This window comes from Hydra viridissima, unplaced genomic scaffold, assembly GCF_058129835.1.
Source record: "Hydra viridissima isolate aposymbiotic clone 2 unplaced genomic scaffold, HvirCarnegie_v1 scaffold_2, whole genome shotgun sequence".
Classification (NCBI taxonomy): Eukaryota; Metazoa; Cnidaria; class Hydrozoa; order Anthoathecata; family Hydridae; genus Hydra; species Hydra viridissima.
Genome location: NW_028324301.1, coordinates 18,865,688 through 18,883,031, shown reverse-complemented (window position 1 = coordinate 18,883,031; position 17,344 = coordinate 18,865,688). Strand labels below are relative to the sequence as shown.

The 17,344-nt window shown below is 28.0% G+C and overlaps 1 protein-coding gene across 9 annotated transcripts; it reads left to right on the top strand.

Annotated features, from left to right (window-relative positions):
* Positions 1-461: 461 nt before the first annotated feature.
* LOC145181314 (polycystin-2-like) lies at positions 462-12,697 on the top strand. Of its 9 annotated transcripts, none has more exons than XM_090077740.1 (16): positions 462-578; positions 4,738-5,035; positions 6,145-6,255; positions 6,423-6,476; positions 6,714-6,775; positions 6,988-7,142; positions 7,312-7,410; positions 8,203-8,338; positions 9,008-9,096; positions 9,205-9,604; positions 9,924-10,105; positions 10,446-10,799; positions 10,895-11,012; positions 11,183-11,367; positions 11,561-11,849; positions 12,263-12,697. In XM_090077740.1, exons 2-16 carry the CDS (start codon positions 4,744-4,746, stop codon positions 12,284-12,286), a joined length of 2,550 nt encoding a protein of 849 aa, XP_089933866.1. In that variant the 5' UTR covers positions 462-578; positions 4,738-4,743; the 3' UTR covers positions 12,287-12,697. The 9 variants fall into 9 exon arrangements, with proteins under 9 accessions (XP_089933866.1, XP_089933867.1, XP_089933868.1 ...); XM_090077741.1 differs by lacking the exon at positions 462-578 and adding an exon at positions 2,153-2,291; XM_090077742.1 differs by lacking the exon at positions 462-578 and adding an exon at positions 2,318-2,438.
* Positions 12,698-17,344: the final 4,647 nt, after the last annotated feature.

Genomic DNA, 17,344 nt, shown 5'->3' with positions numbered 1-17,344 from the left:
AGTTTGAGGTGTTGTAAGAAAGTACATTTGGCAAAATTAAGCAGTTTTAGGAATACAACCTGCATAACCATTATATAATTGGGAAATTCAGAATTGACATCTCAGCTTTAATAGATACTTTAAGCTCAGCTAGTGTTAGTGTTGTGATGTCAATTAACTGCTACATAGAAAGACTGCATTTTACATAGAAATACATTTGCAACTGCATCTAAAGAAACAGCGAAAGACCCAGCCTCACTATTGTGGTTTTGAGATTTTCAACTTTGAAAATGCGTGTTTTTCAGAAGTTTTCACATTTTTTGCCTTGGACTTTTTCCACATGACTGTTTAAGATAGAATGTTTTAAAAGTTTCTTCATTGAATGCGGATTAAAAAATTAGGTAGAAAAAACTCCCCTATTAAATTTTTTACATAGCATTTGTTTTTAAAAATACATACATAAATAAGTAATTAGAAGAAAAGGAAAAAGAAAAAAAAAGAAAACGGTTTCTTTCGCTTTTTAAAAGCCAAACGAAAGAAGGCGGGACTTAACACGTTTATTTCACACACATCACATCACATTTTTTCACACACAAATTGTAAGTAAAGATTTATCTATAACACAACTTGCTTTTAAAATTTTCAGTTTCTTTAACAACTTTGCATAACTTCTTCCACCTTTTTATATGAGTTTATATATCAATGAATTTCAAATAAATTATTACACATAAAAGAAATAGAAGAACTACAAGAAAGCATATGACTAGTTAGAAAAGCCAACCACGAGAATATCAATGCTATGAAAAACACTCCTCTACTCTTCGTTGAGAAAAGATAAAATGATATAAAAGAAAACCGAGACAATCAATTTATGAAAGAAATATAAAAATTTTATTCCTTTTGATAAAGGGAATGAAATGTGTTGAAAGTTGAAATCAGAAATATCGCATAATATTAAATAAAGGGTGAGATTTACAGCTTTTATTTGTGGGCCAGTTCTTTGTTGAAGATCGCAGGGCGGACATCTCTTTATCTTTCCGTTACTTAGTATTTTTAAATAATTAGAATCATTTTTTAAAAAAGTCAATTTTAAATAAATAGAATTATTTAAAATATCAAGTACCAGAATCCTGTCAAAAAAACTTAGTAATAGAAATTATTTAAATGTTTATATAACTCTAAAATGTTTATATATTTGATTGATCAATTTTAAAGACAGTTCTTAAATTTTTTCATTAAAAACATTATAAGACGAGGACTCAATTGAGATTTTAATGAGATCATATTAGGAATTAGATTGAGTCTCGTAATCTTGAAGCTGTTATTCTTAGTATTTTTTATTTATCAAACCAATTTAAAACATAATTTAAAATTTAAAAGCTAATCGTCATTATAAATCACCACCCATAACATCTTTGATTTATTTAAATTTTTTTTTATCCCAAACAAAATATGAAAAAATGAAGGAAGACATAGATTTTGTAAAATTTCATTTAACTATATTCATGTTTTCTTTTAAAAGATAAAGTTAAATATATTTCTGTTTATAGTCATTACTCAATTTTTCCTTCTTCAAATGAAGCTCAGTTTTTCCTTCTATAAATGAAAGCACCCAGATGTAGAAAGTTGAGTCCACTATGAAATCTGAGCTAAATATACATAACTGGAGGTAAATAGCTGCATAAAAAATAAAATACCATATACAGACGAGAAGTTTAGCTAGAAATAATTTAATTGAAGCAAGTCTACAAAACTCATATTCATTAATTTTTTTAAATAAAGCACGTTAGCTTTCTATTCATTTTCTTTACATCTTCGAAAGTTTCTTGCTGTGCTGTACGCATTTCGCTCATAAAAACAACTCTGTCCTACTTTTGTCTATCAAAGACCAACGCAAATTTCTCTCTTGGTTATTTTAGAATTATCATTTACTAGAAAATACTTAACGATTACGAATAAGGGCCTTCTTTATTGACGTGATTTTTACATAGAATTTCACTGAATGTAACAGTATTGTACCCACCCAGGATTTATTTCTTGTACTTAAATATTTACCAATAGTAGAATAAATCCTTCAGCAGATTTTTCAAGCATTTAACATCAAATGCGATGAAAATTGTGTTTTGAAGAAGCATGAATTTATTAATAATTCATGCAATCAAGTTGTAATAAATCCTTTTTTGGTTGGCTTCTTTTTAAAAACTTCTATTGCGTTCCCAATGTTCCTTAAAACATCATTGTAGTTTTTCCGTTCTTTTTGTCGAATTTATTTTTCATGGGAAGAATATGCCAAATTTGTTTGTCAATACGTAGTAAGTGTAATCTTAATGTCGTGTTTTTGATGTCTATAAGTGCACAAAGTTGTAAAGATTGAATTTATTTTGATTAATGGTACTCCGGCAAACAAACAAAAATTATTACGAGATTGATCCTGTTGTTGTTGGTTTGTAGATAAAGGGGTACTGTTAACTATTTTAGTTGAAGATAGCCTTTATTTCTTTTTTTCATGCTATTTGTTCCATTTGTAAAAACTTGTCTGCAGGACTACCATATATTTTAAATTCAATATCAAAAAGCAAAAGTATTTGCGTATGAAGCTAAAGAGTTAGTTACTATGGTTATGAATTATTTTCACACGTCGCCGTCAACCAAAAATTATTTGCTTTGTTTTTAACGGTAATTAAGTTTTGGTTTTTTTTCTTTCAATTTTTAACAAAAAAACAAAACAAAAAAACAAAACAAAATCAAAAACAAGATCAAAAGCAAAAAAAGGATTTTAAAGAGCTTTAAAAAATTTTAAAATTTTTTTTTCACGTTTTAAAGATTTTTAAAGGCAAGGAAAAACATCACTAAGTTCCATTCTCCTATTCTGTTTCTTCATGAACAATTAAATAATATCAATTCATATTGCATTAAATATGAAATCCTTCAATAGAAAGAAAAAAAAAATTAAACTAGAACAATTTTCTTTGGCGCGTAGCAAGAACGATTGTTTTTCTGCATTAAGTAAGTTACTAAAGTTGTGTAAATTTGTACATTTGACGCAAACTATTCCCATAAAACGAACGTCAAAAAATTCGATCTTTTTAATTACGTCTTTATATAACTCAAACTGATTGCAGATGTTAAATTGCGTATTCCTTTATAATCATTTTTATTTGAAAAGGAAATAATCTAAGGAAGATAAAATGCTGAATTCTTTCCAATTTTTAATTTTTATTTATATTTTCCCTTTTTTCACTACGAACTATAAGCACAATATCCATGGAGAGTTTTTAATCTGGATTTAATACTTTATTTTTAAAAATAACTTCCATTTCAAAACGGTGCTGCAATCGAAACTTAATTATTCAGGTTTTTAGGGAGTTAAGTGTTTTTAAACGTTTTTCTGTGGCAACTGATGCGAGTCAAAGCAGCGAAAAAATAAATTTTTATATGAATTATTTTCAAAATAATACTGTAAGTTTTTAAATACAGGTTTTAACTTTTCACGTCTCATTTAAAGAAGTTTGCTTGTTTTTTCGTTTTTCTATCTAAAGAAATTTACTTTCTGCTATATATAACGTTTTTATTTTGTTGCGAGATTTTATTTCTAAAAATAAAGTTTTTATTACTCAACTGCATAACTTTAAAAGTAATCTTTAATTTAACATTTTCTTTGGAATTTTATCGTCCAAGTGTTAATAACAATACCAGAACATGTACCAGGAGTCTTTCTAACAACAAGCTTTAAAGGCTGAATCACTTCTCTTTCGTAAACTTTCTAACGCTTTGATTTTCATTTTATCTGAAACTTTAAAGTCAGTGATTGACATCACATAAATTGCAGCATATTTCTTCAACATATCTTTTCTCGGTGAACTTGAAATAGTAAGTTGAACCACACTTTACGATAATCGACAAATTTTTTTCTTCACACAAAACTTGGAATCATGTTTTAAATAATCTTTTTATTTATCGCATTTGTACAACTTTATGCGTGTTAACTAAATACAAGTTTATGTTTTCAAACTAAACTTAAATTTAAATTCATGATTTTCTGACTGAACGGGTTAATTTTTGAAGGGTTTCAGTTTTTTAGTAAAGATTGGTTATCCTAAAATGGGTTGTAGACATATCGCAAACAGTTGCCACTCTGTTTTCTTTTACAGTAGTGCAACTGTTTACGTATGTTTCGCAATTTTATGAGAAACTTTTGCAATTTTACCATGTAAGCATCTAATAGGACGTTGGAAATGTTCCTATACTTTCATTTTTTCGAATGCGAGTCGATTATACCCCTCCGATTTTACGGGAACCAGGCTTAATATCTCTATTACCACAAAAAACGGAAAACCGTAAAATAAATCTGATGTAGAAAGGTATGTTGTTAGTAGAAATTAAATCTGGACAAAACATTTTTTTGTCGCGATGTCTATTAAAACTTAGGTGAGTTCTAAAATTTTTTCTATCAATTCACTCATCCGTTTTTTGATTATTGCTTAATCCTTATCAACTTAATCCTTATCAACAGTACAGATATCATACCCACGATATTGTACTCATGTGTGCGTTATGTTTGTAATGTATGTATGTATGTATGTATGTATGTATGTATGTATGTATGTATGTATGTATGTATGTATGTATGTATGTATGTATGTATGTATGTATGTATGTATGTATGTATGTATGTATGTATTTCTTCAAATAGTTTTCTTTAATTTGATTTGCTTTGCATAAAATATATTTAGTGTATGTGCATATTCTTTTTCTTAGGTGACAATGAGCGCAAAAAGGCGTTCAAAAAATTTAAAAGGCTCTCAAATAAGCCTAAATCATGAAATGTCATATCGTGATGGAAGTCCTGGTGGTTTACGAACTCAATCTGCTTTGTCAAAAAAATCTGCATGGTTAGATGATGTAGATGATGTGGACTATGCTCCAGCAAAACAAGTTCCCACTGGAATGGAAGCAGAACCTTACAGCATGCAGACTATTATTACTGCAGATCATAGAGCTGATGCTAGTACACAACCTGTAGGATGTTGGAAAAGATTTGCAAGAGGTGTTAGAGGTAAAGATTTAAATAGAATGTAAATTTCAGACTAATTGTACTTTTCTACTAACTTTTCTTTTCTCAAACTATAAAAGTTGTTTAGGTATTAGGAGCTAATACCAGTTACATAAAATGTGTTAATGTTTAATGATAAGTTTAAAAAAATCAGTTTTCAAATAAAAGTTAAGCTTCTTGAGTTATGTTCAATTTTTTTTTAATTGATGACATTTTGAATATTTATACTTGCTATTATCATTAACTTCAATAAGTTAAAAAAAAGCATAAAATAATTTATTTAACATATTTACTTATAAAGTTTATAGATAACTTCTTCAGGCCCATAAGTATTAAATATATAGTTACCATTACATTGAATAAACTTGTGCTAGTAAAGAGATAAGCACAAGTTTACTTTGTGTCAATGAAAATCAAGAGGTTTTGAATTAGGAAAGTGAAGCAGCTGTTTGGGAACTTATCAGTCTTCTCTATTAATAAATTACATAAATGTCTTGTAACTACATAAAAAGACAATTTCATTTTAGAAATTCAATGTTTTATTTAAAGAGTTATATAAAAAGTTCCTGAAACCTTTAAAATCAAAATATGGCAGTTTTAATGATTTTGCGAATAGAATGTTTCATGTTTTTGTTTTAAATTTTGAAAAACATGTTTTAATAAAATATATTACATAATTTAGCAAATTTTTTTCTCTATTTAATCACTAAAAGGCTTTAGAGAAATTTGTTTTTGAGGCAAAACAAAGCGCTGTGAAGTGATAGTAGCTAAGCATTATTTTATGAAAAGAGTTTTAATTTGGTAGTTTCTGTTCTTAATTTGCAATGCTGCTTAGACGATTTCACACTGGGACACATCCGGTGACAAAGAAGATAGTTATTAAGAATAATACAGTTGACTCAAACTGTGTGCACCCAGAGGAATCTGTTGAAGCAATTAGTAGCTGTAACCTAAATAGTTCAATGGATGAAACAGCTGTTTTGCCCAATTCTCTAAAATACAAAGTTCAATCTTTCTTTAAAAGTTAGCTTTAATCTTTTTCAACAGTCATTTGCATCCTGCTTTTTTAAAGTTTGTTTAAAAATACTTTTTGTATGTATAAAATTTTTTAGGTTTATGGAAAACACGTTTTACTGATGATATTGATGACCCAGAAATGATTGTTAAAACAACACTGAGAGAATTGGCAATTTATATTGTTTTTGTTATCCTTTTGTGTATAAGTAAGTGGCTTTTTTTAAGTAATAGTTCCAGTAGTATTGGCTAAGTATATATTTTTCTTAGAAATACAATTGGATCATGATCTAAATGTTCAAAAAATTGTACATAGGAAAAGAAACAAAATTGATAAATTATTTTTGAGTTAATTTTAAAAAATTAATTTTATTAGTGACATTTGGCATGACCAGCTCAACTATGTTTTATTTCACCAAAGTGATGAAAGGTAAGTATATAAAATAAGTTTTTAAATTTTAAAATTGGTAATTGAGTTGTTTAATGCTACCAATTATTTTTACTCCTTTTTTAAAAAAAAAATATAGCTTTGAACTAGCTTGTCTTTCATTTCCTCCAAGCCATTAAGGCTTGTTATTAGTTTAAAAAAGAACTATTAATTTTTTTAAGAAAATAAGATGATTAAGATGTTCTTAAAGTTCATATGTATGTTCTTTATTGCTACCAGATCTTTTCACTGGTGAAGAACCGGCATTTGATGAAATTTCAACTCTCAAAGGTTTTTTTGAGGTAAAAAAAATCTATATATTTATTAATATAAAGAACTCTTTCTGTCCATTTTTAAACTGTTTTGTAATTAAAACTAAAATTGTTATGAATGCAGCAAAATGGTCATATCTTTATCTTGTTTTATTTTTTTTAAACATTTAGCTTACATAATTACAAAAAAAAAAAAAAATTATTTTTACTTATTTTATTTTTATCAATATCATACTTTTTAGTATTCTGAAAAAACATTGATAGATGGACTTTACACAGAACAGTATTACAATGAACAACCAGTTCTTGAATCAGAAAAGGGTTATATTTACTTTGAAAACAAAATACTAGGTCGTCCAAGATTGCGCCAAGTTCGAGTAAAAAATGATTCGTGTATGTAAGTATACTTGAAGTGTTTTATATTTTAAATTTTAGTTAAATATCATTACTATTAGTTGTTTTTCAGTCTTAAGTTTAAAAAGCTTGTACAGATGCTACTGTTTACAGTTGTATGTATGACTTGCTTAGATAAAACTTTTGCTCATGAAAGTGTTTAAATCTTTTAGTGTCCATGATGATTTCAAAAAAGAAATAAAAGAGTGTTTTGCACCTTATTCAGCCACCGCTGAATTTACAGGTTCATATGGGCCAGCAAATTCATCTGCGTAAGTTGAGAATATTTTAGACTAATTGTAACATGAGAATTACGTGATCTTATTTGATATTCTCATAAAGGTTTGGTAACTAAATGATTTTTGATCATTTGAGCATTTTATCTTTTTCCAATTTCTAGACATTTTCAAAAAGTTCTATATTTTATTTTTAAAAGTTTTCTTTTAAATTTTTTATTCTGCTGGAGTTACACATTCTTAATTTTTATTTTATATTTTTTGGTGTTTCTTCCTTATTAAATGGAATAGTAATTGGTTTAGGAAGAAAAACTTTGGCAACTCCTAAGTTCAACACCTAGACAAGAAAAAGATTGCAACAAAATATTACTTTAAAATGAAAAAAGCTGATTACATTAAAGCATAAAAGAACATAAAGTTTTTAAATTACAATTTTTTGATAAATTGAAGTTAATAATTTGAGATGAATTCAAGTTCTGTGTGATTTTATTGTCTCAATGATTATTATTTAACTTAAAGTTTATGCTTTTCAGCTAACATTAAACTGATGGATTGCCTAGTTAATATTTTTTGCAAATATTTTTTTCAAATGCTGGTTTTACCCATCTTATTTTTTTAAGCCTTAATTTTTATTAAATATATTTTTGTTTGTAAATAATTTTTGTTTGTTTTATACCTTAGTTATGAATAAAATTTGGACCTTTTGAAACAATTTTTATTTAACAAGTTGTAATCCATTAATTGAATCTGCTAGTTTGTGTGTGTGTGTTCTTACAGTGTAACATAAAATAATTCTTTTATGCTGTATTTTTATTATACTTTTGCCAGATGGAATTACAGTACAGAAGAAAGTCTAAAAGGAAGATCATTTGTAGGACAAATTTCAACTTATGGAGGTGGTGGGTTTACTGCATTGTTGGCTGGCAATAATGAGGAATCAAAAGCAATACTTACTTATCTAAAAGTTAGTTTGTAACTCTTTTGCATCTACTTTATTATATTTTTGTAGAGAATATAGTCATTTTTTTTCTTTTACATATTTAATGAAAAAATTTAATGCATTAAATTACTATTGTCATTTTTCTTAAGTTTTAAACTCTAATAGACAATTGAAGACTACACAGGAAAAACCACAGGAGCCCAAAAATCACAAATTAAATATGAAAATATTTACACCCTTTTCATCATGTACTGGTACTAACCTATTACTTTTGACAATATACAAATGAAAAACCATTGTAATTAGGCACTATCAAACTGTTTAAATATGCTCACAAATTTTTTCTGAGATTTCCAATCACAAAATTCCATTTTTCTTAAAGATAGAAAAAGTGGTTAACTGTGGGTTTTCCCTAGAAGACTTCAATTGTTCTCTCTGAGAAAAATCAGAGACATGTTTCTCTTTTTTTTTTTTTGTTATTAGTATTCTTTGCTAGTATATTAATATTTATTTTAATTACTGTTTACTGATTTACTATTTTTATCATCATTAATTATTATTATTATTATTACTTAATATAAACTTGTTTAATCATATTTACATTATCATTAAAAATATCAATCTTTATTACTTCATTAATATGTTCTACCCATAATTAATGATTTGAAATTATCCTTTAAATGTTTACTATAGAATAATCTTTGGCTTGACCGAGGCACAAGAGCAGTTTTTGTTGACTTTACAGTTTACAATGCCAACATCAACCTGTTTTGTATTGTTACGTGAGTTGTTTGATGGCTTTTCTAAATTTATCAAGTTTTATAATACAATACTAATGATGATATTTCAAAATATTAGATTTAAAAAAAACTTCTTTATCTTATGGTTAGACTACTATTTGAGTATCCTGCAACTGGTGGTTGTGTCCCATATTCTACCTATCGAACGCTGAAGTTGTTGAGATATGTTACCACTATGGATCACTTTGTGATGGCATGTGAAGGGATATTTGTTGCATTTATTTTGTACTATTTTATTGAAGAAGCAATTGAGATCAAGAAGCATCGCACTTCTTACTTCACAGATGTGTGGAACATCTTTGATCTTATTGTGATTGGTATGGGAATAGTTTGCATTGCCTTTAACATTTACCGCACTTTAGAAGTTGGTAATCTTTTGCGTAATTTGTTAAGTCAGCAAGAACAATATGCAAATTTTGAGTCATTAAGTTATTGGCAGACACAATTTAATGATTTTGTTGCTGTTGCTGTTTTTATAGCATGGATTAAAGTAAGTTTTCATATAAATATCTCCAAATGATTGTTTTGTTAATTGAAAGTATGAGCTATTTAAAAAGTTCTACGAAATAAAAATAAAAAAGAAATTTTCTTCAGGCTTCAAGACTTAAAATTTTTAATTGCTTGAAGAAAACTTTTATCAGATTTGAACATATGGTTTTATGAATATAGATTTTATAAAGAAAATTGCTTCATACATCATAAGCATTTCAAGAATAATGATTTAAAAGTATTTTAGGGGACCAATATTTTGTGTTATGATTTTATGCTTTTGTTTGTATAATTTTCAGAATAATTTTATGCTTTTTTAGATTTTCAAGTACATTAGTTTCAACAAAACAATGACACAGTTGCAATCAACTTTAGCTCGTTGTGCAAAAGATATTGCAGGCTTTGCTGTCATGTTCTTTATTATTTTCTTAGCATATGCGCAATGGGGCTATCTTATTTTTGGAACACAAGTGAAAGATTTCAGTACATATCTCAATAGCATGTTAGTTATTTTTTTTAAATTTGTTTTTATGTTCTCATTGTTAGAAAATATATATTAAGCATATTCTTATGCTAAATAGACTAATTATAAGATTACTAAAATTACATTATTTTTGACTGATATTGTATATAGATATGTAAATATGCAACACTTTTTTCGTAGTTATTTTACTTGCAGATAAGAACATTTTTTAAAATTATTCTTAGTAAAATTAAATCTGGATTTAATTTTATTTTGTTGCAGTAAAATATTTTGTCATTAAATGATATGAACTAGGAAAAAATCTGTATTATTTGACTAATCCTCTTTAAGAGAAATTTATAATTAATTGTTTATACAGTTTTACATTGTTTCGAATAATCCTTGGTGATTTTGACTTTGCTGCAATGGAAAATGCCAGTCGATATTTGGGCCCATTATTCTTTATCACTTATGTATTCTTTGTATTCTTTGTTTTAATCAACATGTTTTTGGCTATCATCAACGATACTTATGCAGAAGTAAAATCAGATCTTGCAGAGCAGCAAGATGAATTCCAAGTTGGTGATTACTTTAAAAAAGGCTATGATAAAATGATGAGCAAGTTGTCATTTAAAAGAGAAAAGATTGTTGATATTCAAAAAGCTCTTCAGACTGCTGATACAAACCAAGATAATAAGCTGGACTTTGAAGAATGGAGAGCAGAGTTGAAATTGTATGTTTTTTTTTTGTAAACATTGGTTTTTTTTTATAATTGTGTTTTTGTTTTATTTTTAAATTTAACTATAAAAAGTTTTTAATTTTCTTTAGGCGAGGTCATGCTGATGCAGAAATTGAAGCTGTATTTGCTCAATATGATGTAGATGGAGATCGAACCCTTAATGAGCGTGAGCAACAACAAATGCAGGAAGACTTAGAAGGTCAAAAGGTAACAATTAGGTGTAATTTGTATAAAAATATAATATATTTAAAAAGTTTTATTTTTAAGTTTTATAGCAAAATTTGAAAATAAAAAAAACAGAAAAAAAAGTTTTAACTCTGCTTTCCATACTTCAAATTCATGAAGATTATGTGAGATGACTGGTTAATTAATTTTAGACAGAGATTAATGATGAGATTCAAGAAGTCAACAAAGCCAAGAATGATGCAAATAAGCTTAAAAGTAAAGCGAGTTTAAGATCAGGTGATGGTGAAGATGAAAATGAAGAAAGTGATGATGCTAGTGACCCAGGTTCAAGGCAGCGTGGAGGTCGAGGGGGTGTTGGATATGAAGAGTTTTCTGTGTAGGTTTTTTTAAATTGAAAATGGCTTTTCTTATAAAGTTTATCCAAAAATGAAAAAAGAAATCGTTTTTAAATGTTTTAAACATATGTTTGCTGTAAATATATTTAAATATGTTTTAAAATAGTTTTAAGTGTAATTAGTCTGAATACATTTTAAATTATTTTAAATATATTTTATACATGCTTTTTTAAGTTTGGCTCGACGTGTGGATCGTGTTGAGCATAGTATTGGAAGCATAGTATCAAAGATTGATGCTGTATTACTTAAGCTAGAAGCTATGGATAAAGCTAAGGTCAAACGAAGAGAAACAATGACTAGACTTTTAGATAGTATTGCAGAACAAGGGCTTAATGGATCTGACGGACATCGAGATCAGATGGAAAGGTTAGTCAGGGAAGATCTTGAGAGATCAGAAGTTGATATTTCTCACCCAACAATTGCTGGATCCAGAAGAGTTAGAGATAGTTCTCTATCAATTAAGGTTAATTAGTTTCGAAAATTCCTTTGCAATTGTTGTTTTTATTTGTTGTTGTTTTTTTTAAATGTATTTGATAAATAATTTAATTTCGAAAATTCAATTGTTGTTTTTATTTGGTGTTTTTTTTTTTGTTTTTTTTTTTTGTTTTTTTTAATGTATTTGATAAATAATTTTTTTGTTGTTTTTTAAGTAATATTTTGTTTTATTTTTATTCAGTGGCGCAGCCAGTAAGAGACATCTGAGATGGAGTGCTAGTAATACTCCACCTCCTATGTTGCCCACGACTGGTTGCATCACTGTTTTTATTATTTTTACTATCATCGTTGTTATAATCATTCAAGTAAGGATTTAGAAATGCTTTTTTTGGTTTTCTATTTATAGATGGATGTTTAAAGCAACTTCAAATGTTTTTTTAGGAGGACTCTTCTTTAAATAAATAAACTACTCGCGAAAAAAAGTATTGTAAAGTTGAACACTTATGCCTACTGCACCTTCACTCTCTTCTTTCTACTAAAGAAAGTCAGCATCAAGTTTGTGCTTATTGTTATTGATTCTTTAGGAAAAATTCAGCTATATTATCTGTGTATATATTGTGCGTTTTTATTTTGTAAATATTCACACAGCGCGAATGCAATATTATCTGTTTACTTTCATTTTAATCAAAGTTGACAATCTTTAGAACTTTAAAGTGCTATTCGATAACTTTTTATTATTTGATACTGTTCTCTAAATTTCTTCTAGAGTTCGCGCGCTCAGCGTAATCATACAATTATTTAAGAATATAGGACTGGGATACTATATGTGATTACATGGTTTTAATGAGAATTATTTATATGATAAAGATGAAGTTACGCTGTAGTTTTTCTTTGTCATAGAATTAAAAATAGCTCTTTTCTTTTTAAGTGAAAATATATGTATTTGTAAGATCATACAAACATTAATCGCAAGCGAACAAGTTTTTTTTTTTTCAATTAGGTTCACTTCATGTTAAAATTGTCTAGTATCAAAAAATATAAAAAGTGTAAAGTTTTGCATAAAACCCTTTTTCAACTCTATGCAAAAAGATTCTGAAAATAGACTACTTTCAAATAGCATGACATGGAAAATCAAAAGTAAGATAATAGTAAAACAGTAAGTAACAGAACAATAATAGATATGGAAAATCAAAAGTTAAAAAGAGCAACAAAAATAACAATATTCTGTCAAATGCCTCAGCATAAACGTACTTTGATTTTTATTTTTACAAGGCTAGAGATCATGTTAATGTTAAAGTTCTATGTAAGCATCTGCGTCTCATTATTTTTTTTATTCGAGACGAGACAATGATATCAGGGATACAATTTTTAAATTCCGAAAGAAAATTTATTGTTCCGGTTTTTAACTTTATTCCGGGACAGTTTATTCGTCAAATTTTTCCGGGACATTTCTCGTCTCATGCTTGTTCCGGTTCATTTCGAGAAAACGATTCCGAGACGCAGACCCTTAGTTCTATGCCTTTTCATTTTAATGTTTTTTGAGGAATGACAACTGTTTGGCGTACTCCCATGGTAGCCCTTTTAACAGAGCAGAAAAAAGCTGAAAAACCGAAATTTGCTGCTTTAGTAGCAATGTTCAACCACGTCTTCCATACTTGGAAGAAGTGGTTGAACATTTCTACTAAAGAAACATGAAGATGAAGAAATTGCTAACAACGTTTTACATGAAGACAAAATTACTAAAAACGCTTTAGATCCTAATAACTTCTTCGCGTACATTGATACAAGTGAAAATTAATTTTACTGAGACTAAACTAAACCTGTTTATGCCCTGTTGTGAAAAGTTTGCTTTACTAACTTGTGCAATATAAGTTTTTAAGTAGCATGTATAAAAACTTAATTTTTTTTTTTTTTTTAATATAAATTTTTAATCACAGAATACAAACTAAAAGTCCAATAAAAAGATGAGAGCTTAAAAAGGTAAAAAGATGAGCACTGACATAATGACGTAGATACGGTTCTGCCGAACCTTAACATAAAAAATCATGTTAAAACTAAGGCATTAAGTTCTAAGTTAGTTATAATAATAACAATAATAATAATAATTGAAGCTGTGTTCTTGAGAGTCTCAAGAAAGAAACTAACTAGATGTTAGATATTAACAGCGTTTTTTTTTTGTTGTTTTTTTTTTTTGCTTAATTTATTAAGTTTGCTTTTAAAATTAATCACTGAAATAGAATTGAAAACATCACTTTCCAAACGATTCCAATTTTCAACAATACGGTTCATGAAGAAATAATGCCTCGGCAAGAAGTTTGGAACATACTGCCTTCTTAACCTTTGATTGTGCCCTCTGGTTAGCCTAACCAATACTTCTGGTTCACGATGCCAATTGATAGTATTATGTTTGTTTAGGAATTTATACATTTGGATAAGATCACCGTTTTTTCTTCTATTCGATAGATTTTGTTAGTCCATTTTATTTAACCTTTACTCGTTACTGTCTCCCTTTTTTTGTAGCCAAGTTTTGTAGCTTTTTGCTGAACCCTTTCGATTAAGTCTATGTCCCTAGTAAAATATGGATTTCATACTTGAAAAGCATATTCCAAGTGCGGCCGTTTGATGTTTTATCTGGATTGAGAATTGCGTGGTTTAGCATACCCAACTTTTGATTCGCCTTACTTACCATTTTTTCAATATGGTTTTCCCATTTTAATTTGTCCGAAACATAAACACCTTGGTCTCTTTCCAATTTCGTTACTACTAGTTCATGTTGAATTGTATCTGATTCTGTAGTGTCGTATTTTAAACTAGATGCTTTTTTTGGATTATTAAGACCAAAGTACATGATTCTACATTTATCTTTATTAAAATTGATTAGCCATTTTTTTGTTCAGGTAAATAAGATATGAAGATCATACTGTAGAGAGTGGTTTATTTTATTTTTTTCTATAACTGCAATTATTTTTAAATCATCAGCATATAACCTTGCTTTATTTTTCAATTTTTGTGTTATATCGTTTATATAAATTATAAAAAACAAGGGTCCTAAAACCGATCCTTGTGGTACCCCACTACGAACTGTTTCCCATTCTGATTCAAATTGTCCCAAAACAACTCTCTGTTTTCGATTTGATAAGAAAGCTTTACACCATTGCAACAATTTTTCAACAATGCCAAATGATTTCAGTTTTAAGAGCAGCCTTGAATGCGGAACTCAATCGGATGCCTTTGAAAAGTCCAAAAATGCAACATCAACAAATTTACCACAATTTATCGATTCTGTTATTATATCTAATGTTTCAAGAAGGTTTGTCACAGAATTTTTTGATTTAACGAAGCCATATTGTTCTGATATTATTAATTTATCTTTAATTAAATGATTCATTATTGTGTCCTTTATAATACTTTCCATTAGTTTACAAACAACAGAGATCAGTGAATTGGACGGTAGTTACCTTCATGCAGCCTATCCCCGTTTTTAAAAATTGGTGTAATATTTGCTTTTAACCAGCTTGTAGGCAATGTTCCACTTAAAAATGAGCAGTTAAATATCATACAAAGTGGTCCAGCTAAACTGTCAACACATTTACTTAAAAAAATTGGATGGATTTTATCAATACCTGGAGACTTGTGCACATTTAAATTTAGTAATCGTCTTTTTATACCTTCCTTTTTAAACAATGGGGTTGGGCAAATTTTTTCTGTTATACTTTCACATGTTGGCATATTAGTTAGGCTTTCGTTTATAAATACAGAATTGAAAAATCTATTTAATTGATTAGCAATAACTTGACTGTCAGTTGATATTTCGTTATTTCCAGTTGAAATTGCTCATATATGGTCTTTAACTTTTAGTTTACTGTTAATATAAGGATAAACTTGTTTTGGTTTTTTTTTTATTCTGTTGCAAGTTTTTTTTCGTGTTTTTTGATTGTCATCTTTACAAGTTTTTTGACTGACTTATTTTTTTATTTATATTCTTCTTTTAGATCTAAATTTTTGAAATGAGAAGCTTTGTATCGATACCAAAGATTACGCTTAAGTCGAATTTCGTGTTTCAATTCTTTATTCATCCATAGAGATCTTCTGATTTTAGTTGTTTTTTAAATAAATGAGGGTATGAAATAATTGCATCCATTTTCATAAATTTGAAGAAATCTTTTGTAACGCTGATCAACATCAAGTTTAGTAAACTCACGACACCAGTTAAATCCATTTAAATATTTTGAAAATTCATCATAGTTTTCTTTCATGAATAATCGTTTGGTAGTGATATTTTTATTTTTGAAATCGTTTGGTAGTGATATTTTTATTATTATGTGCTTGATAATAAAAATTAAAAAGTAAAACATGATGACCACTTATTGTTTTTCCCAAGGGATCCATATGCACTAAGCTAGATATACGAAAAGGAGAGGCTGTAAACACTAAGTCTAATATATTGGTTAATTTTGTTTCATTCAGTTGGAATGTTGGTTTTTTACATGTTGTGTAAGATAACATTTTTCAATACATTCCAGAAACTGCCTCTCTTTATTTGTGATGCAGACACTTTCGTAACTAGAATTCCATATACTGTTCAAAGATGGAAAATCGAAATCACCACATATCAAAATTTCAGAATATATTTTAGTTCTTAAAAAATAGTTGTAACTTTCTTTTATGGAATTGATTATGTTTTGACAGTTTACCAGATCATCACTTCCCGGTCTATACAAATACAGCCACATAATGTGCATTCATTGCTTATTTTAATTGTAGACCATATCTGCTCAACATTTTTATTGTTGTAGACTTCCTTATTGACTTCAAAAGAATCAATTTGGTCATTTACATAAATACAGACTCCACCACCTCTGGTATTCTTGCGGTCTCTACGATAAAGGTTATATCCAGGTATGATTGTTGCTGAAGTATCATTCCACCATGTTTCTGTAATGAAAATTATGTCTGGAAAACTTAGTTCAATTTCGATCAAAACTTCGTGTAGTTTACTTTTTTCAAATGATGTGGCATTAGTATATAAACTTTTCAACCTATTTGAGTTGTATGCAGAAATTATAACTGGTTCTTTTGCATTATCGTTTATTTTAGTATTAAAAGCTTGAATATTTGTCCCAGTTTGTTCAAATATTCGGATGTTATTATCATTTTTGGCCACTTTATACTCAAATTGCTATGTCTTTTTATTTAGTTTTACTATTTTACTACTTCTTATACCATAATGAAATGAGCTATTGTTTATGTCTGAATTTCTGTTTAAAACTTTAATTTCAGACCTTAATTGCTTCATTAAAATTCTTTCTGCTTCAGTCATGTCAGTATTAAAGTAAATATTTGGTATCTTTTCCCTGTTTCGAAAAAAGACAAACATTCATACCAAATTCGAAGACATTGGCCAAAAGACTTATAGAATTTACTTGTACTAAGTTAAAACTTCGACGATTATTAGCGAAAAAAACTCATTCCAAATTTTGTTCTAGTGCAAATACTTGGGTCTTATAAACAAAGATGACAAGA

Bases quoted from the DNA above. Each gene is read 5' to 3' on its own strand.
- LOC145181314 (XM_090077745.1), top strand. From the start codon at position 3,415: ATGAATTATTTTCAAAATAATACT. The intron at 6,776-6,987 runs GTAAAAAAAATC...CATACTTTTTAG, and splicing joins CTCTCAAAGGTTTTTTTGAG to TATTCTGAAAAAACATTGAT. The intron at 10,106-10,445 runs GTTAGTTATTTT...TTGTTTATACAG, and splicing joins AGTACATATCTCAATAGCAT to TTTTACATTGTTTCGAATAA.